Source organism: Cherax quadricarinatus, chromosome 81 (genome assembly GCF_038502225.1).
Source record: "Cherax quadricarinatus isolate ZL_2023a chromosome 81, ASM3850222v1, whole genome shotgun sequence".
Lineage (NCBI taxonomy): Eukaryota > Metazoa > Arthropoda > Malacostraca > Decapoda > Parastacidae > Cherax > Cherax quadricarinatus.
Genome location: NC_091372.1, coordinates 10,623,079 through 10,647,289, shown reverse-complemented (window position 1 = coordinate 10,647,289; position 24,211 = coordinate 10,623,079). Strand labels below are relative to the sequence as shown.

At 39.1% G+C, this 24,211-nt stretch overlaps 3 protein-coding genes across 13 annotated transcripts in view; all 3 read right to left on the bottom strand.

Moving 5' to 3' along the window:
• Positions 1-7,462, bottom strand: part of LOC128699746 (focadhesin) — a 36,952-nt gene extending 29,490 nt beyond the window's left edge. Inside the window, exons 1-2 of the mRNA XM_070102389.1 lie at positions 7,324-7,462; positions 2,367-2,436 (exon numbers count right to left, since the gene is read on the bottom strand). Coding sequence (XP_069958490.1) covers positions 2,367-2,420 — 54 coding nt within the window. The 5' untranslated portion in view covers positions 2,421-2,436; positions 7,324-7,462. The remainder of the gene's footprint in view (positions 1-2,366; positions 2,437-7,323) is intronic.
• A 4,063-nt stretch (positions 7,463-11,525) lies between these two features.
• Positions 11,526-16,074, bottom strand: LOC128699747 (piggyBac transposable element-derived protein 3-like). Its single transcript, XM_053792479.2, has 2 exons — positions 14,525-16,074; positions 11,526-13,590 (listed from the first exon to the last, which is right to left on the bottom strand). The coding sequence occupies exons 1-2, from the start codon at positions 14,528-14,530 to the stop codon at positions 11,755-11,757; spliced, it is 1,842 nt and encodes a 613-aa protein (XP_053648454.2). The 5' UTR covers positions 14,531-16,074; the 3' UTR covers positions 11,526-11,754.
• Positions 16,075-16,197: 123 nt separating this feature from the next.
• LOC128699823 (annexin B9) overlaps positions 16,198-24,211 on the bottom strand; it is a 66,779-nt gene continuing 58,765 nt past the window's right edge. For 9 of the 11 annotated variants that reach the window (XM_053792590.2, XM_053792586.2, XM_053792591.2 and 6 more), the window contains one exon: positions 16,198-22,503. In XM_053792590.2, the coding sequence (XP_053648565.2) occupies positions 22,444-22,503 (60 nt within the window). In that variant the 3' untranslated portion in view covers positions 16,198-22,443. Of the gene's footprint in view, positions 22,996-24,211 lie in introns of all 11 variants that reach the window. The other 2 variants (XM_053792584.2, XM_053792589.2) reach the window with 1 other exon arrangement.

Below are 24,211 nucleotides of genomic sequence, written 5' to 3'. Positions count from 1 at the left end.
ATATTTATAGATGGGGCTGTAAGAGAAGTAAATGCGAGGGTCTTGGCAAGAGGCGTGGAGTTAAAAGATAAAGAATCACACAAAGTGGGAGTTGTCACAGCTGCTCTTTGCTGATGACACTGTGCTCTTGGGAGGTTCTGAAGAGAAGTTGCAGAGATTGGTGGATGAATTTGGTAGGGTGTGCAAAAGAATACAGGAAAGAGTAAGGTTATGAGGATAACAAAAAGATAGGTGATGAAAGATTGGATATCAGATTGGAGGGAGAGAGTATGGAGGAGGTGAATGTATTCAGACATTTGGGAGTGGACGTGTCAGCGGATGGGTCTATGAAAGATGAGGTGAATCATAGAATTGATGAGGGGAAAAGGGTGAGTGGTGCACTTAGGAGTCTGTGGAGACAAAGAACTTTGTCCTTGGAGGCAAAGAGGGGAATGTATGAGAGTATAGTTTTACCAACGCTCTTATATGGGTGTGAAGCATGGATGAAGAATGTTGCAGCGAGGAGAGGGCTGGAGGCAGTGGAGATGTCATGTCTGAGAGCAATGTGTGGTGTGAATATAATGCAGAGAATTCGTAGTTTGGAAGTTAGGAGGAGGTGCGGGATTACCAAAACTGTTGTCCAGAGGGCTGAGGAAGGGTTGTTGAGGTGGTTCGGACATGTAGAGAGAATGGAGCGAAACAGAGTGACTTCAAGAGTGTATCAGTCTGTAGTGGAAGGAAGGCGGGGTGGGGGTCGGCCTAGGAAAGGTTGGAGGGAGGGGGTAAAGGAGGTTTTGTGTGCGAGGGACTTGGACTTCCAGGAGGCATGCGTGAGCATGTTTGATAGGAGTGAATGGAGATAAATGGTTTTTAATACTTGACGTACTGTTGGAGTGTGAGCAAAGTAACATTTATGAAGGGGTTCAGGGAAACTGGCAGACTGGACTTGAGTCCTGGAGATGGGAAGTACAGTGCCTGCACTCTGAAGGAGGGGTGTTAATGTTGCAGTTTAAAAACTTTAGTGTAAAGCACCCCTCTGGCAAGACAGTGATGGAGTGAATGATGGTGAAAATTTTTCTTTTTCGGGCCACCCTGCCTTGGTGGGAATCGGCCAGTGTGATAATAATAATAATAATAATAATAATAATAATAATAAAAACCCACCAATATCACCAAAATTAACCAATACCCACCAATACCATCAAAATTAACCAATACCCACCGATACCATCAAAATTAGTTGATACCCATCAATGCCATCAAAATTAGCCGATACCATCAAAATAAACCGATACTCACTGATACCATTAAAATTAGTCAATACCCACCAATACCATCAAAATTAGCTGATACCCACCAATACCATCAAAATTAGCTGATACCCAATGATATCACCAAAATTAGCCAATACCAGCTGTAACCTCTCTTATACAGCTCCTCTGCATTGTGTGATTTTTGTAAATGCAATTAAAAAAGTCCATCTAAAATTAAATAGTGTGCACTATGAAGATCTTTCCAAACACTAATCAATTTTGGATTTACTTTTTCAATCGCATTTACAAAAAAAATTACACTACATTTATGCAGAAGCTTTATGTGAGCAAATAATAATTCTGACATCGTATCGCATCAGATTGAAGTCAAGATTACAGGCATGATGTGCCGACTCTATCCCACCAAGATTACCATATTTTACGGCACTGAAGATGATATTTTTTTCCCCAAAATAAGTCTCAAAAATTTACCCAGTGTCTTGGAGGCTGAAGTACAGTTTATAACTTTTTCCAAAATTTAGCCAATCAGAATTAGGGAGGAGGGATGTTCTCGACACCGGAGCATCTTTTTCACCATAAAATACAGTACCCTCACAATACAAAATTATAACACAATACAATTTTATGCCTTTTCTGCAGTACAATAAATGCAGTTTACATGAAATATAATACAGCCTCTCCTCACTTAACGACGGAGTTCCATTCCTAAGACCACGTCGGTAAACAAATTCGTCGCTAAGTGAGGAACATACTATAATGGTAGTGAGTCTGTGTCAACCATCTTTGATATTGTTTTAGTGTCACCTTTGCACCATTTATAACATTTCTGGTATATTTTTACATGTTTATACAGTAGTGTACTGTATGTTGTAATAAACAGAATAGAGGAAATCAAATCTAATATACATTATTTAGGTATGCATACTGGTCAGAGAGCATATCATAAGTCCGAGTCGTTGGTAAACAAGTACGTCGCTAAGTGAGGAGAGGCTGTATTGGTACAATCAAAAGAAAGCAAACCAAAGCAACTACACAAATTATCATGTGATAAAATACATAACCTAAAATCCAGAGCAACATTTTTTAAGATAGATGATTCACACATGTACTTGCCTGACTCTGGAGAAAGACGTTGCCTGAATTGATTTTCTGTTCGTACTCATCCATGTTGAATCCCTTCTACCTGAACAATAAAAAAAAAAAAGTTATGGTGTTCTCATATTAAAACCTATATTATTATTCTTTTTATTGATGAGTACTTTCAAGGAATTTAAATATGAATTTACATTCTTACAAATTTATTAAATGACTTGAATAAGCACATAAATGTTATTGCCATACAATAGGGGTAAATTATTCAGATTAAACCTAGGATAAATGGTTAGCCAGAGTTGATTCCTGGAAATGGGAAGTACAATGGCTGCACTTTAAAGGAGGGGTTTGGGATATTGGCGGTTTGGAGGGACCTCTGAACTGTCATATCTGAGCGCCTCTGCAAAGACAGTGATTATGTATGAGTGAAGTGAAAGTATTGAATGATGATGAAAGTATTTTCTTTTGGGGGATTTTTCTTCTTTTTAGGTCACCCTGCCTCGGTGGGAGACGACCAACATGTTAAAAAAAAAAAAAAACTGACACGTGTCTCATACTACACTACGGACCACTACCCAACTTTTCTCATAACAAACTTAGGTAAACTGCCTCAGGACACAACTAAGATCTCTTTTCAACTACACAATGAGTCATCAGTAAATAATTTTATTACTGCCTTATGTAACATTGACTGGCTGGCTGAGTTAGCGGACAGCCAAGACATTGATGAATGTCTCAAAATATTTCTACACAAAACCCATAACCTCTATAACAGACATTGTCCAATGAAAATAAAGCAGATCTCAGCAAAAAGACTAAACAGCCCTGGCTTACCAATAGTATACTTAAATCTAACGATAAAAAACATCTATATACTCAGCCAGTAATTATTGGAGTGCCACAGGGAAGTGTCCTAAGTTCTCTACTCATTCTTATTTACATCAATGACCTCCCAAATGCATCGCAATTCCTTAAACCAGTTCTATTCGCAGATGACACCACTAACGTCTTCTCCCACCCAAACCCAGCTATACTTGGTGACACTGTAAACAGTGAGCTACATAAAATATCAAACTGGATGACCACCAACAAACTTACTCTCAATATAGACAAAACCTATTTCATGCTTTTTGGAAACAGAGCATTAAATATCCAGCTAAACATATTGATAAATGGTTCACCCATTACAAGACACACTGAGGGCAAATTTCTAGGTCTCCACCTTGACTGTAATCTTAAATTTCAGACCCACATCCAGCATATAACTAAAAAAGTTTCCAAAACAGTAGGTATCCTTTCCAAGATGCGATACTATGTACCCCAAAGGGCGCTCCTTACTTTATATCACTCTCTAAAATACCCTTACATCACCTATGGTATTTGTGCTTTGGGGATCTACCACAGCCAATCACCTTAAACCTTTAATAACCCAACAAAAAAGAAGTCGTGAGGATGATCACAAACTCCTGTGCCAGACAACACACCCCACCACTCTTCAAGAGCTTGAACTTACTTAATATACAAAATATACACACTTATTATTGTGCCTACTATATATACAGAACATTAAACTCCAATATCAAACCTCCACTCAAACTTCTCCCAAGCTGGGTAGAAACACTGGGTGTGTTTCCTTACATCTGCTGTCATTGTTCACCTAGCAGTAAGTAGGTACCTGGGTGTTAGCCGACTTGTATGGGTCATATCCCAGGAGACAAGATTAAAGGACCCCCACTGGAAATAAGACAGACATTCCTTGATGATGCACCGCCTCCTTGGGTCATCCTGGCAGGCTAACCCTCCTCAAGTTAAAAATCCCAACAAATCTTATCTTATCTTAACAAAATCAATACAACTTATTTCTATACAGCATACAAATGAAACATACGTATTACTGCACTGGTCTACATCTTCTATAACGGCATTTTCGATGCTGCGCTTCATAGTATGAGCAAAGAATACTTTCCACAAGCTCATGGATGGAAAATCTTTGAATACCAAGTTTATACAGTATTTACATAATAGGGAAAATGCCTTCCCAGAAATCCATAGCTCCCATACCCCAAGTACAAAGTATTAGTCTATACAACTGAAAGAATGTGGGTTCAAATCTGTGAATGAGTGAGTGAGTGAGTGAATGAACCAGTGAGCAAGCAAGTAAGCAAGTTTATTTTGGTACAGGTACACATAAGTACAATTATCATACATAGTAACATATAGGAGGGCCCCACTTATACAGCAGGTTAGACTCAGGGCCCCACTCATACAGCAGGTTAGGCTCAGGGCCCCACTTATACAACAGGCTAGGCTCAGGGTCCCACTTATACAACAGGTTAGGCTCAGGGTCCCACTTATACAACAGGTTAGGCTCAGGGCCCCACTTATACAACAGGTTAGGCTCAGGGTCCCACTTATACAACAGGTTAGGCTCAGGGCCCCACTTATACAACAGGTTAGGCTCAGGGTCCCACTTATACAACAGGTTAGGCTCAGGGCCCCACTTATACAACAGGTTAGGCTCAGGGTCCCACTTAGTAAGTAAGTAAGTAAGTAAGTAAGTAAGTTTATTCAGGTATACACAAATACAGTTACATAGAATTATCATACATAGCAGCATATGTGTAGAGAACCTAGGATAACCCAAAAAAGTCAGACAGAGTGACTTATTTCCATTGGGGTCCTTATATACTTATACAACAGGTTAGGCTCAGGGCCCCACTTATACAACAGGTTAGGCTCAGGGCCCCACTTATACAACAGGTTAGGCTCAGGGTCCCACTTATACAACAGGTTAGGCTCAGGGCCCCACTTATACAACAGATTAGGCTCAGGGTCCCACTTATACAGCAGGTTAGGTTCTGGGCTACTGCTGTAAAGTGAAACATAACTTTTTTTCACTTCAGATACATACAAAAGCCTATTAACATGTTCACACTATCATATATTAAGCGAGCAATAGAGATAAGCCTAAATAAATGGAATAAACAGTACGCACACATTATTTACCTTAAAATATTTTCATCCTTAGCTTATAGTGAGTGGTGAATATAGTTATTGTAGAAAGTGTGTATAAATGAAGAATGGGAATATGTAATTGAAAATTGTTGTATTAGTTTAAATACAGTAAAGTGAAATGGGGCCCTCCTGTATGTGCAAATTATCCACCAGGATAACCCAAAAAAAAGTCAAAGTGACTTACCTGGAGAGAGTTCCGGGGGTCAACGCCCCCGCGGCCCGGTCTGTGACCAGGCCTCCTGGTGGATCAGAGCCTGATCAACCAGGCTGTTACTGTTGGCTGCACGCAAACCAACGTATGAGCCACAGCCCGGCTGTGGATAAGTCTCTACAAAGCTGCTGCTATTTGTCACTAATATAAAAAATACACCCAGTAGTTAGTCTACTATCATTAGTTGTATCATGGGGAAGATGACCTACCAACGCCTACAGCAATAAGCCACACAGCTTGACCTTCCTGGGTTTTCTGGGTTATTAACCTTCAAGGGTTAATAATCCAAGGAAATTTTTCTTTGCTGGAAGGTAATATACCTAAATGAAATTGTAAGTAAGTTTATTTAGGCAAAGGTACACATGAGTACAATTATCATACATAGCGTAAATTACCTAGGGTTATCATAGGTAATTTACAAAGTGACTTATTTCCATTAGTGTCTTTTCAAGGTTTAAGAAACTCATATGCCACAGTAATGAATTATAAAACAGGTTTCAAATATATAGATGAAGAAATAAAAAAAAAACATTTAAAACATATATTCGGGCCAAAGCAAAATACACAGCTGTATGCGACTCACTGAAATATGAGGAGGAACATTAGACAAGGTTCCAAGAACACCTATACCAAAGGAATGGAAGACAATTAGGTTCAATCCAAGGAAGGGGGAGGGTATCCCTAACACCTTGGATCAAGAGCCTTAAGCAGTACAGTGGACCCCCGCTTAACGATCACCTCCAAACGCGACCAATTATGTAAGTGTATTTATGTAAGTGCGTTTGTACGTGTATGTTTGGGGGTCTGAAATGGACTAACGTACTTCACAATATTCCTTATGGGAAAAAATTCGGTCAGTACTGGCACCTGAACATACTTCTGGAATGAAAAAATATCGTTAACCGGGGGTCCACTGTACTTATAATAGGTCACGCACAATGTACATAATGATGACTTAACCTAGGATAACCCAGTAAAACAATGCAACTCTATTATTTTTATTATATAAGTGGCAGAATTAAATCACTTAAAAATTACAGATATATTTAATCCTTAACCTGTCCAAAGCTAGATCTACGTTCGCTCACGTAGCACTCCAATCGTGAAAAAAATAGGTCTACGTTTGGATAGTTTAAGGGTTAAGGGAGAGTCGTTGATGCTCCCTTTCCATGAAACAAAACTGACTGCCATCCATTACCCCCAGGTGCTGTCACCCATACAAATTTTGTGCTTTCCCTACATGAATGTAATAATAAGCAATAACAATAAATAATAATAATAAATAACAAATAATAACAAATAATAATAAATAACAAATAATAATAAATAACAAATAATAATAAATAAATAATAAATAATTTAGCTAACACATTTCATAAATTATATTTATATGGGAGCGTTAAACCTGTAAGGGTCATACAGCAGCCGGATGATAAAGAGGTGTGAAAGCCAGCCACGTTTGACTCAAGGAAGTGGAGGACAACTCCAATTCCCTGGATCAAGAGCCCCTTCACCGGCCTCCAGGAACCTCCTTTCACCAGCCACATGAACCCAGTCTGAAGAAAATCTAAGTAAAGTAAAGTAAACTAATGTAAGTTTATCCGGGTATACATAAATACAATTACATAAATTATCATACATAGCAGCATATGTGTAGATTATCAACCAGGATAACCCCAAAAAAAAAGTCGTGACATTTCTATTTCTAAAATTATCATATTAAAAAATGCGTTAAACTCGTATGGGTCTTACCTGGTGGCAGATTATCTGACGACCAATAACAACCAACAATATTCCTCAAATACTGACACAAATAACGAGAAATTCTGTTGGTTCATCTATGATTCTTATTGTTGGTTTATAGGGCCTCCTGAGGTGCCGCCGTTGTCTCCTTGGTTTATAGGACCTCCTGAGGTGCCGCCGTTGTCTTCTTGGTTTATAGGGCCTCCTGAGGTGCCGCCGTTGTCTTCTTGGTTTATAGGACCTCCTGAGGTGCCGCCGTTGTCTTCTTGGTTTATAGGACCTCCTGAGGTGCCGCCGTTGTCTCCTTGGTTTATAGGGCCTCCTGAGGTGCCGCCGTTGTCTCCTTGGTTTATAGGGCCTCCTGAGGTGCCGCCGTTGTCTCCTTGGTTTATAGGGCCTCCTGAGGTGCCGCCGTTGTCTTCTTGGTTTATAGGGCCTCCTGAGGTGCCGCCGTTGTCTTCTTGGTTTATAGGACCTCCTGAGGTGCCGCCGTTGTCTTCTTGGTTTATAGGACCTCCTGAGGTGCCGCCGTTGTCTTCTTGGTTTATAGGACCTCCTGAGGTGCCGCCGTTGTCTTCTTGGTTTATAGGACCTCCTGAGGTGCCGCCATTGTCTTCTTGGTTTATAGGACCTCCTGAGGTGCCGCCGTTGTCTCCTTGGTTTATAGGGCCTCCTGAGGTGCCGCCGTTGTCTCCTTGGTTTATAGGGCCTCCTGAGGTGCCGCCGTTGTCTCCTTGGTTTATAGGGCCTCCTGAGATGCCGCCGTTGTCTCCTTGGTTTATAGGGCCTCCTGAGGTGCCGCCGTTGTCTTCTTGGTTTATAGGACCTCCTGAGGTGCCGCCGTTGTCTTCTTGGTTTATAGGGCCTCCTGAGGTGCCGCCGTTGTCTTCTTGGTTTATAGGACCTCCTGAGGTGCCGCCGTTGTCTTCTTGGTTTATAGGGCCTCCTGAGGTGCCGCCTTTGTCTCCTTGGTTTATAGGGCCTCCTGAGGTGCCGCCGTTGTCTCCTTGGTTTGTAGGGCCTCCTGAGATGCCGCCGTTGTCTCCTTGGTTTATAGGGCCTCCTGAGGTGCCGCCGTTGTCTTCTTGGTTTATAGGACCTCCTGAGGTGCCGCCGTTGTCTTCTTGGTTTATAGGGCCTCCTGAGGTGCCGCCGTTGTCTTCTTGGTTTATAGGACCTCCTGAGGTGCCGCCGTTGTCTTCTTGGTTTATAGGGCCTCCTGAGATGCCGCCGTTGTCTCCTTGGTTTATAGGACCTCCTGAGGTGCCGCCGTTGTCTTCTTGGTTTATAGGACCTCCTGAGGTGCCGCCGTTGTCTCCTTGGTTTATAGGGCCTTCTGAGGTGCCGCCGTTGTCTTCTTGGTTTATAGGGCTTCATGATGTGCAGCCGTACTCACCTATTTGTGGTTGCAGGAGTCGAGTCATAGCTCCTGGCCCTGCCTCTTTACTGATCGCTACTAGGTCCTCTCTCTCCTTGCTCCATGAGCTTTACCATACCTCGTTTTAAAACTCTGTATGGTTCCTGCCTCCACTACGTCACTTGCCAGACTATTCCACTTCCTGACAACTCGATAACTGAAGAAATACTTCCTAACATCTCTTTGACTCATCTGAGTCTTCAACTTCCAATTGTGACCCCTTGTTTATGTGACCCGTCTCAGACACATCCTGTCTCTGTCCACCTCATCGATTCCTTGCAGGATTTTGTATGTCGTTATCATGTCTCTCCTGACCCTTCTGTCCTCCAATGTCGTCAGGCTAATTTCCCTTAACCTTTCTTCGTTGGACATTCCCCTTAGTTCTGGAGCTAACCTTGTTGCAAACCTTTGCACTTTCTCTAATTTCTTGACATGCTTGACCAGGTGTGGGTTCCAAACTGGTGCTGCATACTCCAGTATGGGCCTAAAGTACACGGTGTACAGAATTTTAAATGACTCCTTACTGATGTATCGGAATGCTGTTCTCAGGTTTGCTAGGCCCCCATATGCTGCAGCAGTTATCTGGTTGATGTGCGCCTCAGGAGATGTGCTCAGTATTATACTCATCCCAAGATGTTTTTCCTTGGGGTTAGGTTTGCAGTGTTTGGCCACCTAGCCTATACTCTGTTTGCGGTCTTCTTTGCCCTTCCTTGATCTTCATGATTTTGCATTTGGCGGGATTAAATTCGAGGAGCCAGTTGCTGGACCATGCGTCCAGCCTGTCCAGGTCTCTTTGAAGTCCTGCTTGATCCTCATCTGATTTAATTCTCCTCATTAACTTCACATCATCTGTAAACAGGGACACTTCTGAGTTTATCTCTTCCATCATGTCATTCACATATACCAAAAATAGCACTGGTCCTAGGAATGACTCCTGTGGGACCCCGCTCGTCTCAGGTGCCCACTGTGATACCTCATCATGTACCATGACTTGTTGCATCCATGTCAGGTATTCTTTGATCCATTGCAGTGCCCTTCCTGTTATACGCACCTGATCCTCTAGCTTCTGCACTAATCTCTTGTGAGGAACTGTGTCGAAGGCCTTCTTGCAGCCCAAAATAATGTAGTCTACCCACCCCTCTCTCATGTCTTACTTTCGTTACCTTGTCATAAAACTCCAGTAGGTTTGTGACACAGGAGTTGACTTCCATGAATCCATGCAGGTTGTCATTTATAATTATGTTCCATTCCAGGTGCTCCACCACTCTCCTCCTGATAATCTTCTCCATGACTTTGCATACTATACACGTCAGTGACACTGGAGTTTACCTGGAGAGAGTTCCAGGGGTCAACGTCCCCACAGCCCGGTCTATGACCAGGCCTCATGGTGGATCAGGGCCTGATCAGCCAGGCTGGTACTGCTGGCTGCACGCAATCCAACGTACGAACCACAGCCCGGCTGGTCAGGTAACGACTTTACGTGCTTGTCCAGTGCCTGCTTGAAGATAGCCAAGTGTCTATTGGTAATCCCCCTTAAGTATGCTGGGAGGCAGTTGAACAGTCTTGGGCCCCTGACACTTACTGTGTTGTCTCTTAACGTGCTAGTGACACCCCTGCTTTACATTGGGGGAATGTTGCATCGTCTGTCGAGTCTTTTGCTTTTATGGGGAGTGATTTTCGTGTGCAAGTTTGGTACTAATCCCTCTAGGATTTTCCAGGTGTATATAATCATGTATCTCTCCCGCCTGCGTTCCAGGGAGTACAGGTTCAGGAACTTCAAGCGCTCCCAGTAATTGAGGTGTTTTATCTCAGTTATTCATGCTAGGAAGGTTCGCTATACATTTTCTAGGTCAACAATTTCACCTGCCTTGAAAGGTGCTGTTAGTGTGCAGCAATATTCCAGCCTAGATAGAACAAGTGACCTGAAGAGTGTCATCATGGGCTTGGCCTCCCTAGTTTTGAAGGTTCTCATTATCATCCTGTCATTTTTCTAGCAGATGTGATTGATACAATGTTATGGTTTTTGAAGGCGAGATCCTCCAGCAAGATCACTCCCAGGTCTTTGACGTTAGTTTTTCACTCTATTGTGTGGTTGGAATTTGTTTTATACTCTGAAGTTTTAATTTCCTCATGTTTACCATATCGGAGTAATTGAAATTTCTCATCATTGAACTTCATATTGTTTTCTCTAGCTCATTGAAAGATTTGGTTGATGTCCGCCTGGAGCCTTGCAGTGTCTGCAATGGAAGACACTGTCATGCAGATTCATGTGTCATCTGCAAAGGAAGACACGGTGCTGTGGCTTACATCCTTGTCTATGTCAGATATGAGGATGAGAAACAAGATGGGAGCGAGTACTGTGCCTTGCAGAACAAAGCTTTTCACCGTAGCTGCCTCAGATTTTACTCTGTTGACTACTACTCTTTGTGTTCTATTTGCCAGGAAATTATAGATCCATCTACCAACTTTTCCTGTTACTCCTTTAGCACGCATTTTGTGCGCTATTATGCCATGGTCACACTTGTCGAAGGCTTTTGCAAAGTCCGTGTATATTACATCTGCATTCTTTTTGTCTTCTAGTGCATCTAGGACCTTGTCAGCCATAAAATACCCTTTTTGGCAGAATCAAATAGGAGGCAACCCCCAACAATTGTTAAACTATAAGTAACAGATCAGGCATCAGATTTGATGCAATCCCTGACAACGGTGTCTAAATGAATCATAACAGCTACTAATAAATGATAATAAAAGGCATATGTATATATATTTAAAGTTTATTAATAAACAACTGGGTTAAATAAAATTATTATTATTATTATTATCAAAAAAGAAGCGCTAAGCCACAAGGACTATACAGCTGGGTTAAATAAAAGGCACAGTAACTTGATTTCAATAATTTTAACACATTTGTAGTAATTGACATTATACAAAAATTGAAAAAATATTACAAAAATATGGATATGTCACAAAATGAGTATCCTTTCTGTATTTATTATGACATTAAACATGTTTATCAGAAAAATTTAAGCATCTTGTTCCTTATGGAATTCCAGAAAACAATTCCTCATTGAGTTTAGACATAGATTAACCTTGCAGTAGGAACAAGAAACGGAAGAGTAGGTCCTCTTGTTCTTGGTGTTGCAATGTTTACATGAAAGCCTCTTTGTATAAACTGGCCAATGAGAGAGTGTTTCATCATATTTTGTATCATCATGAGCCCTTTTTCCAAGCCGACTGAAAAATTCTTCAAGTGAAGAAGACCGTTTAGAAGACCGTGAAGTTGAACACTTTGGAGACAGTCTCAGGCTCCTTGGGATTTCCTTGGTTGGTCTTCTTGCAGAATGGGAGATGGAAAACCTGAATTCCTTGAGGTTCATGTATTTCTCTTTCAAAGCACCACAGTCACGCCTGTACAACAACCAGCCGTTGACACAACAAAGATCAATGATATATCCAAAGAGCCTCATGTACCAGCGTTTTGCTTTGAGTGGAGACTTGTAGAGATGAACCAACATATCATTCTTATCTATACCTCCCATATGGGCATTATAATTCTTTATTACTGAAGGACAATCAACATCAACCTTTTGTTTGGTCTCCTTGCTGTACCTCTTTATCTTTGTCACAGGGTTGATGCCCATGTCATTTGTCAATAAAGTAACAACCTTACTGTCTTTCCAACGCACAGCAAGGACACCATCCAATGAACAGTAATCCATAACACCCCTTTTCACCTTTTTTTTTTCCATGTCATTGACAGACATAAGTGGTGGATTTCCAATCCTATTTTCCTTTGCAGTACCTGTGTACCTGCAATTGAATGTAGTATGCAGATATTTCACTAGAGGCAAACTGGTAAAGAAGTTATCTGCATAAATTGCACTAGTCTTTGTTTGGTCCATAGTCTTTGCAAGGCAAATAACAACCTTGGAACTTATAGGCATTTCTTTCTCCTCCTCTGTTAGGCTAACATTGTGATAATGAAAGGTTGTTTTACCTTGATACATAATTATGTCATGTATAAACCCATCATCACTGGCACGGCAAAAAAGTTTGAAACCCCATTTATCAGGCTTGGTCCTGATATATTGCCTGAGGTTTCCTGCTCTTGTTCCCTTATATCCCACCATTACCTCATCAACTGATTGTCTAGGTGTAGCAGGAACTTTTAGGCATGCTTTTGTTAGACCATCAAACAGTGGTCTTATTTCATGGAACCTGTCACCTGTTGCGTTCTTATTATCATTTGCATGAATTGTTGTCCTCAGTAACCTAAACCTTTTAGATGTCATAACATTTGCAATATCAGGATGACAATGGTAATAGGACCAGTAATCCTCTAAAGATGGCAGGCTGTCCATACTCATGTATATCAGAATTCCAACAAATTGCATTAGCTCTTCACTAGTGGTGTTGAAGTTAGCATTAACATCTTTCTGTGTTGCATACAAGTTTGTGTTAAATACAAGGCTTTCCAACATTTCAACAGTAAATAATTCACAAAAATATTCAAATGGTTTCTTGACATGTGTTTGCACCTCATGTTTGTAGTCAGGTAATGGAGTATTTGTTATGTCAAGTTTGCTCCAGGTGGCATTAGTGTTGTTGACAATTCTTTCATCAACCTCATCATCTTCAAATACTTGTATACGTATATTTCTTCGTTTTACACTAACTCGCCGACTTCTCGTAGACAATTCTTCATGTTCATCTTCACTTGAAGCTGAAGCATCTGGCTGTGGCTCATATTCATCTGCAGAATCCACTTCCTCATTAGTGTCACTGTCATCATATAACTCTGGCACAATGTAATCCCTTTTTCTATGAGCCTTTGATCCATAAAACACGTTTGTGTTTAACTGAAATGAGCAGAAAACACAAAATGAGCATTTCAATTGAGCAAATTTTATAAATTTACAAGGTAAATGTACTTAATAATAATAATAATAATAATAATAATAATAATAATAATAATAATAATAATAATAATAATAATAATAATAATAATAATGATAATAATATTTTATTAGGACATGATACATAGTTGTACAAGGTGTTATAGTAGTTGATTGTACATGTCGGAAGCCCCTTGTATGCAGAGCATTACAGGCAGGCTATAATAAGCTATAATAAGCTATCTAAACTATAATAAGTTACTGTAGACAATTTACAATATCAAGTACAATTGAGTTATTTTAAACAATGAATTTGAACATTTCAGTTTTGAAACATTATAGTTTTACAATTTTGTAACATTACAGTTAGTAATATAACAAAATGGTTAATTTACTATTTGTAGTTGTATAATTTAATAATCAGATCTAATCAAATCAAATCAATGATCTGTAGTGCAGTAACAGTTCATATGGTCATTAGATGAGTTAGAGTGCATTCAAGAGAATGGATTATTCTATTAGGTAATGCTATAAAAACATAGTTTGATATATATATATTGATTATATATCAATGTATTTGTTTCAGCATGCAATTGTTAGCTATGAATGACAAAGATGGTTTAATTGTTATCTGTTAATCCATGATATGTGATACCTTCATTGGCACATTTGTTATCACCATTGTTGGGATTTGCCTCACTTAGGTACCATTCAGTGGCATGTGATGTTGTGATGTTCTATCGTTGTCGGGCCATGACTCATATTTGATACAAAAAGAGGTAAACAAAACTTCAAGTGCATTCATTTGTTACTTCTCAATGCCTCAGGCAATTCATTTGCATCTCAAAATGAGGTTCAAACATTCAATAATGCACTGGAAACACATTCAGTAACTTACTGCCATTCTGGAGTGGTGTAAATTGGTGAAATATCCAGAGAGTGAGGTTGAAGATGCTGCTCCTTCAACAATTCAGACAGTACTGAAGACTGCTGGAGCTCCAGCCAGTAGCAGTCGACAACACCCAAGCGACGCCACATTCAAGCTCCGCCCAGGCTTGTGATTGGTTGGATTGAGATGAGAAGTCTCTCTGAGGACGTCCATTGTGTTCATGGCGCCATGAAAATGATGCTTTTATCGCCTCATTTTTGACACAAGCATGGTAAAGGGTAAGAATAGGTTGGATGAATATTTGAGAGATAAATTTGATTTGAGGACTTGCCAAGTACAGGAGAGCCCTGCATATTCAGTGCCCTCTTTTTGTATTCCACATTTCTCATGGTTTTCAATTGAGCCATTGTTCATTATGTTCAGTGATTTTTCCACTTTTCTGCCATTTTCGCACAACAATTGCATAAGGGAAAGGCGATCAGTGCCATATTTTAAGGTATGGTATGTAGTTTACCTGAAGAGGATTTCAGGGGTTAATGCCCCTGCGGCTCGGTCTGAGACCAGGCCTCACGGTGGATCAGGGTCTGATCAACCAGGTTGTTACTACTAACCGCATGCAAGCTGATGTACGAACCACAGCCCAGTTGGTCAGGTACTGACTTCAGGTGCCTGTCCAGTGCCTTCTTAAAGACAGCCAAGGGTCTCCCCCTTATGTAGGTTTGGAGGCAGTTGAACAGTCTTGGACCCCAGACACTTATTGTGTCTCTCAATATACTCATTGCGTCCCTGCTTTTCATTGGGGGAATGTTGCATCTCCTGCCAAGTCTTATGCTTTCAAAGGGAGTGATTTTTGTGTGCAGGTTTGGTACCAATTCCTCCAGGACCTTCCAAGTGTATATGTATTATCACGTATCTCTTTCGCCTGCATTCCAGGGAATACAGATCAAGGACCTTCAACCGTTCCCAGTAATTTAGGTGCCTTATCATGCTGATATGTAGTACTGTGCATTTTATTTTATTTTGTATGTTTTTTATGCCTAGCTGTATTGAGCACTTAATATATGATAATGTACACACATCAAGCATTTTAGACACTAATTACACGAATACCACCTGGTGGTTCACACTTGCACTCACTCACCCATTTGACCATAAACAGAAATATTAATCTCAATCTTAAAATAATGAATCCTATGATACTCCAATACTGAAACTATGTACTGTGCCAAAACAAAAGCATTCACATTGCTAAACTCACAAACTAGTATTTAGTCACTTAGCCATAATACCAACTTACCTCATAATTTGTAATATTTTAAAGTTAAGAATTAATCAAAGTCTGCCCGAAATGCCTAGCCATGCTAGGTGTTCTAGTGGCCCCCTCTGTAATTAGTATTTTACTACTTGTAAACCACACAATAACCAAATTCTGTAAACTCAGCATTGTAATCCTTATAGAGAATAAACTTCGAATTTGAATTTGATAGTGAAAAACGCTATTTTTCACTCACTGGCAAATTTCGCTATCATCGAAGACAGAATAATAAGAGCCATAGAAATCAGGCCTTCCTGTATAGGTTAGTAGGCCTACTGCGGTGTTCCTCCAGTCTTATGTTCCTAAACCTAAAGTCCATTTATTGTACTTTACCTTGGCTATAGCTGGAATAATAAAATAACCAACAGAAGAGATATAAATTTATTGAAACCCTTCATAAGACAGTGGTTTATGTGAAATAAATAGTATTATTTGGAAGATAAAGCAACTGATTAGTGGAACTTACTAACACAACAAGCATGATTTGCAACCTGTAAATATATTTGCACTTTCTACTTAAGTACACCAGATTAAATAATCTGATTTACCAATGAACTTTGTCATTGGTTACAAAGGTTACAATTGTTACAATAATAAATGCTTTCCTTATATACCTATTACAATTTTTAATAATATTAATGACTATACTACTCTTATATAACTAAATCAAAGATATTTTTGGTTTAAATTTTGATCCACTAACACTGCTCTGATATAGAAAGCAATGCCAAATAAGAATACAATAGTTGTCATTTTAAATAAAAGGCAACAATTTGTCAGTATGAGAAAATTACAAACTAAAAATTTTCATCAAAAAGAGAAATAACCTTGATATGAGAAAGTTACAAACTAAAAAATCCTTTATAAAAAATGCTTCAACCTCGAGACACTCCTTCAGGAAGACCAAAAAATCCATTGAGATCGGAGGACATCGTTGGACTATGGTGAAAGGCTCAACAATGTGGCAAACAGCATCATTAATCACCAAGAAATTATTTGAGGGCACACTTGTTAAAGTTGGAAGCACGATAACACTACCCAGGAGCCTCATTCCATGCAAGCGTTAGTCAAGAAAAAAAAATCAAATACATACATTACCTACAATTTTTTTTTTTTTTTACCAAATGATCCAAAGCAACATTTAATTACTTTAATAATTATTCTAGCAGATCAAGTCTGGATAAGCAATAAATTAATCATTTATTTAACAAAGCAATAAGCTACATTACCTAAGATCAAGAATTAATACTGCCATTTAAATCCTAGTGGTAGCTAGACCTTATAATTTCTCACAAAATACATAATACCATGCAAGCATAAACAGTGTACTCTCTATTAATTATTAAAGGCAGGATACAGTATATATTTAATACTGGATAATACTTAGTCATTACAGTATATTAAAAAACAAGCCCTTAACCCATATGGGTCATACACTACTGTAATGAATAGTCATATTTACGGACAGGCACAAGTAGAGTAAACCTTTGATATAAAGGACCTCAGTTTAACAGGCTTCATATATACAGGACAAAATCTGCTGGGTTAAATGATTTGGAAACAATGGACAAGGTTCATTGTTACAGAATTATCCATTATTGTTAAAATCATGACAAAATAAAATCATCTTTATTATCACAGTCACCACTACTGGACATCCTCTTTCCCTGATTAGTCCATTACACTGAGGTTTGTACATGAATGGTATATAATATTGACAAGATGAAGAATTAGACACATATGCAACATGTTGCACAAATGTCTGATTCTTCAAACTGTAGATAAGTAAGACATATGTGAAAGTTATGTATTTTTATTTCTGAGAATAAAGATAATTAACTGTTGCACATGTGTATTTTACACCTACTTGCTAACATTGTATACAATTATTATCGTGGTCGGACAGATGACTGACGGATACTTGGCAGACAAGCATTTCACCAACGGATTTTTGGTCGAACAGACATTTCACCAATGGACGTTTGGCCCAACGGACATTTCACCAAACGGAAAATTAGGTTAGGTTAGGTGACGAATTCCATTTTGTCTGTTTGGAGTAAATGTCTGTTGGCCAAATGTCCATTTGTAAAATGTCTGTTCGGCCAAATGTCCTTCGGTGAAATGTCTGTCAGCCAAAGTTCATCGACCATCAGTCCAGGAACTGATTATTATAAAGCCTACCATAACACGGGCGGGATTGAACCCGCGGTCAGAGTCTCAAAACTCTGTGGTATGGTTTGTTTGCAATCGTGTCATTACGATTTCGTGAGTCATTATAAAGCCTATACTGTATTTGTCCAAGTTGACGCTTGTATGCATACTTGTCTCTGTCCACATACCGGTCAGTCTTGGACCCTCCAACCAACGACAGTGTTAGTGTATTACAAGAGGGACACCTTCCTGGGGGGTCTTGGTACTGAAGAGCTCTTGATCCAAGGAATTAGCTTTCCTCCTCTTTGTTGTATCAAACCTGACAGCCTTCCACTCTCCAGGCACTGTATGACCCATATGGGTTTAGCACTTCCCATGAATATTATAACACCAGGGAAAGATTCAGCTTAGTTTGTAATACACTTTTTATAAATATTGGCTATAGTGACTATAGAAGTATAGGTGTACAGCATATGTACTATTGTGTGCATATCCAGTACAAAAATATAGATTTACTGCAAAATGTATAATCAAAATACAAATGTTTATACAGATAATGTATCTTAACTTAAAATTTATTTAGACTGGGTATCCCTGCAAGTTTGCATGTATATATTATTGTGTCAATGCACTTCTGGAAAGACAGCTATGGAATAAGTAATGGTGAGCGTGTTTTCTTTTTTGCCTCACCCTCCCATGGTCAGAAATGATCAATATGGTAAAAAGCAATAAATATGTATCCAATACAGTGCTTATCAGGCAACATTAATAAATTTGATTACATACTGAAATGTTAAGGTTATAAATACAGGCACACTTCTGGCTAGACAGCTATTGAATGAATGATGATTAATGCATTTCTTTTTTTGGGGAGGGTCACCCTACCTTGGTGGGAGACAGTGAATGTGGTTACAAAAAATACAGATTCAAAGTTAAATGAGGTATGTATGTGCAATTTTTTTTTTAATACATCAGCCATCTCCCACCGAGTCTGGGTGATCCCCCCCCCCCCATATAATCACTGTATGTGCAATTACCTATTTTAATTTGTGGTGGATGGTAATGGGGAGGCAAACCTAGGTATTGATCCAGCCTCTCAACTTTCAACCAAGAAGTGAAAAAGTGATCATATTTATTTCTAGCATCCTGAACAGAATCTGCTTCCACTGTGTCATTGGTTAATTCATTCCACATACACAAATAACTCACACATTGGAGAATGAAACTTATGATGACGTTTGGGTCCAACTTGGACCATTTAGTTAATGGTCCAAGTCAGACCAAAACATCATCGTAAGTTTCGTTCTCCAAAGTGTGGGTTATTTGTGTACTGTTCCAGTCGCAGTACTGTACCTTTTTATTCTTGATTCTATTTTTGTCAATGGGGCAATACTTGTGTAGTATACATTGTGCTAGTACCATTTATGGGCAGGGTCCCTTGCCAAGCCTTAGTCACGTGACTCCTTTGAAATGCACACGACTAGGCTATATGCATGTCCTCAGTTATATCCAGACCTAAGCATAGACTGACGTTTGATCGACTTGGCTTCATCTTTGAGTTCAAATACACCACACTATAACAAACCATCTGCTGTATTCTTGCTACCACCACTTTCTAATAACAAACCCCAACATTTTTTAAATAGGAGTGAATGGAGATGAATGGTTTTTGGGGCCTGACAAGCTGTTGGAGTGTGAGCAGGGTAATATTTTGTGATGGGATTCAGGGAAACCAGTTAGCCGGACTTGAGCCCTGGAGGTGGGAAGTACAATGCCTGCACTTCAAAGGAGGGGTTTGGGATATTGGCTGCTTGGAGTGACATCGAAACTGTCGTATCTGGGTGCCTCTGCAAAGACAGTGATTTTGTGTGAATGATGGCGAAAGTGTTGAATGATGGTGAAAGTGTTGAATGATGGTGAAAGTGTTGAATGATGGTGAAAGTGTTGAATGATGGTGAAAGTGTTGAATGATGGTGAAAGTGTTGAATGATGGTGAAAGTGATTCTTTTTTGGATCATCCTACCTTGGTGGGAGACAGCTGGTGTTAACAAGGGCACCATTGGTTGTCCACTTGTTTAATGACCAATTTGCAATTTCCTATTCTTTAACACACTGGCTGCCTCCCACTGAGGTAGGGTAACCCAAAAAACACTTTCCCATTTATATTGAGTGATGGTGGAAGTGTTTCTTTCTTTTTGGGTCATCCTTGTGGTAGACAGCCAGCGTGTAGAAAAAAAAATAAAGACACACTGAGAGAAGAAACTTAGACAATGTTTCAGTTCATTCTGGCCCGGTGGTCTGGTGGCTAAAACTCCCGCTTCACACACGGAGGGCCCGGGTTCGATTCCCGGCGGGTAGAAACATTTCGACACGTTTCCTTACACCTGTTGTCCTGTTCACCTAGCAGCAAATAGGTACCTGGGTGTTAGTCGACTGGTGTGGGTCGCATCCTGGGGGACAAGATTAAGGACCCCAATGGAAATAAGTTAGACAGTCCTCGATGACGCACTGACTTTCTTGGCTTATCCTGGGTGGCTAACCCTCCGGGGTTAAAAATCCGAACGAAATCTTATCTTATCTTATCTTAAGGAACAGACCAAAACATTGCCTAAAGTTTTATCTTTAAGAATGGGTTATGAATTCTTCCAGGCACATTACTGTGGTCTTTTATTCCTTCTATTTGTAGCCATTTTGTGGGTGAGGGACTTGGACTTCCAGCAGGCGTGCGTGAGCGTGTTTGTTAGGAGTGAATGGTGACGAATGGTATTTGGGACCTGACAATAAGATAAGATAAGATAAGATAAGATTTCGTTCGGATTTTTAACCCCGGAGGGTTAGCCACCCAGGATAAGCCAAGAAAGTCAGTGCATCATCGAGGACTGTCTAACTTATTTCCATTGGGGTCCTTAATATTGTCCCCCAGGATGCGACCCACACCAGTCGACTAACACCCAGGTACCTATTTGCTGCTAGGTGAACAGGACAACAGGTGTAAGGAAACGTGTTGAATGTTTCCACCCGCCGGGAATCGAACCCGGGCCCTCCGTGTGTGAAGCGGGAGCTTTAGCCACCAGGCCACTGGGCCAGTGTGAGCAGGGTAATATTTAGTGAAGGGATTCAGGGAAACCGGTTATTTTTATATAACCGGACTTGAGTCTTGGAAATGGGAAGTACAATGTCTGCACTTTAAAGGAGGGGTTTGGGATATTAGCAGTTTGGAGGGATATATTGTGTATCTTTATACGTATATGCTTCTAAACTGTTGTGTTCTGAGCACCTCTGCAAAAACAGTGATTATGTGTGAGTGAGGTGAAAGTGTTGAATGATGATGAAAGTATTTTCTTTTTTGGGGATTTTCTTTCTTTCTGGGTCACCCTGCCTCGGTGGGAGACAGCCGACTTGTTAAAAAAAAAAAAAAATTGTAGCCATATGAGTTGAGCTATTTTTAGTGTCACATTTTCTTTAATTACTGTAATTCATCATTCATATTTGTTCTTTAATTATTCTATCATCTTTTTCTTTTATTTACAGCAGCTGTAGCACACACTACTTTCTCTTGTAACTCACCTGAATCATCATCCTATAATGTTTTTCCTTTGATATTTAAATGCTCTCTATTTACTTTTTGCTGCAGATTATCTTCTATTTTTTTATTTATTGTATTTTTTTCAGTTTTTAACAGAAATTGTAAAATAGATCCTATAAATTTACCGAAGAGGACCTCCAAGTAAAGGAAGCCAAAATACAATATACAATTATCGCTAAATGTTTAGTTTTCCTATCCAGTGTTTCATACAAAATGTTTGGAAGTCCAAATACATTATTCTTATTGAATTTTCATCTTTAGATCATGGCATGATTACCTACTTGTAGATACAGGAGTAGAGCTATGCTTGTGTGTATGTGCTTTCTTTAGTCTATGGCAAAGTATTTTTTTTTTTAAGTTTCCAGTGGTTGTAGTACTCACTACATCATCTTGTAATACATTTCAGTACCTTACCACTCTGTTTTGCAAGTACAGTATATCAACAAATTGTTAACTTACAGATGCAGTACAATTGTACACACAAATGACAACAAACCCACACTTTGGAGGATAAATAAATGACATTTTGATTAGTCCCAGACTAATGTCACATTATAGTTTGACAGCAAACTATATATCAAAATCTCAACTACAGTCTGACAACCAAGGATATACAAACTGTCAAATACAGTTGACAGCAAAGGATATATCAAAATGTCATCTAAATTTCCTCTGTAAGGGGTTAATCGTGAACTGTTCCAGCCATGGCATTGTAATTTTTATTCCTCCTTACAGTATACAAAAATTATAATCACTTAAGCAACCCAACACCATTATCTTCAGTAAAGAACATATAAAGTATATAGTAATTAGTTAAGCAGAGTTGTTGGGCCTCATCACCTTTGCTCTCTCCAGGTTTCAGGACATCAGCCAAGATCACCCTGAGCCTTCAACCATGCCCAAGATGATTTTCTTGAAGTCTCCGGAAATTTCACTCTGGAGTAATGAAATAGATCGCAGGCTATTAATATCAGGGTTGTGCAGAGATCAAAATTTTGGTAGATGTGAAGAAAACACCAGGTCAAGAGGAATTTAACTGAGATTACATCCCCTTTTTATATAAAGATTCAAGCCCTCAAAGAGGGAAGGGCATCGCCTACACTCTGAAGGTGGGGTGGAGAGATGTCAATACACTTTTGGATGTAGGGATTGAATGAATGAGGGTGAATGTGTTTTGTTCTTGGGGTCACACTGCCAGGGGATGATACAGAAACTGAGGTAGTAAAAACAGAACTTCCTTACACGGTCACATCATATCTCTAAGGAGCGAGAAGTCATCAAAATTAAATTACTTTTAACATGATACTTTCTTGACATCACCACTGGTACCCATGCTTCCTTCACCAGTAGAGGATCATAATATATAGATAAGTCTTAGCCTTCAATAAGTGCCAGGAGCAATTTCTTGTAATCTCCAGAAGTTTCACTCTGTAACAATTGGAAGATATGAGTAAATTAATGGTAGTACATTCTACTCTTGCGTATAATTAAAAAATTTACTTTACACCCTTTACAAAATTTATTGGAAAGTTTATAACATTAATAAATGCCTCAAGAAGGAAATTTCTACTAACCACAGCTATAACTAAAGTCTTCAACAAATGACTTTATATCCCAATCTTTTCCAGATAATAATTCAAGCCATGATCCAACTGACATTAAAAAGCATTACTCAAGGCCAACCCTATTATCAAAAATATCTGAAAAGTGTGATTCATTAACATTTATTTACTTATACGTATAATTAAAGACATTCTTCGGAACCCCTACAAAAAAAAGTGGCAAAAAAGTTTTTTAGGTACAGGTGACGTAAGTACAGTCATCATACATAGTAACATATGAATAAACAGAAGGGTGGAGGAGGCACTCGAACAGTGGTCCATAAACTGACAGTTCGACACTCTACCGTCTAGGCAATTTATGGACTGTGATTCAAGCCCCTTGTCCACCTTTCCATGTATTTATTGACAGCTGTTTATTACAACTTAATTATCCATCAGCATAACCTAAAAAAAAGTCATACAAAGTGATCTATTTCCATTATTTCTGGGCTGTAGACTGCAGAAAAATGTCTAGAAGATTCTACAGTATTTGGTTTACTAACTATTGAAAGTTAATAACTCAGGATAATCCAAGCCAATCAGAGTGGCTTATTTCCATACTAAAAAGACATGATTAATAAAAATTCTAAATATAATTTCAAAAAAGCTTTTTTTATTAAGATTTCAATTATATGTATCAATAATTAATGAGTCATAATAGTTATAATACTTTTAAGTGGCAATTCTGTATTGAAATAATTGCACTATTAATACTGCAGTAATATAATGTGATTAACTTGACAAGAACACATTCCCAATTGTAATATTAATGATGAACAAAATCTTTTGGCATTGTAGGCACCAAAAATCCACTAATCTAATCTATAGTACTTTTTTTTTTTTAAATGTTAGTGGTCACAACATTTATTCCCTCTTACTGTAAGCTATTCCACTGTTCTACCACTTATCAAAACAATAAATTTCTAGTGTCCTTTCAAACACTTTTGAAAGATTGTAGTCATGGTGTCTTTATCTCTATGATCTTTTAGCACTGAAGAGGTATGCATACTGTTGAATTAAGAAAAAGAGGACAAAAAAAAAAA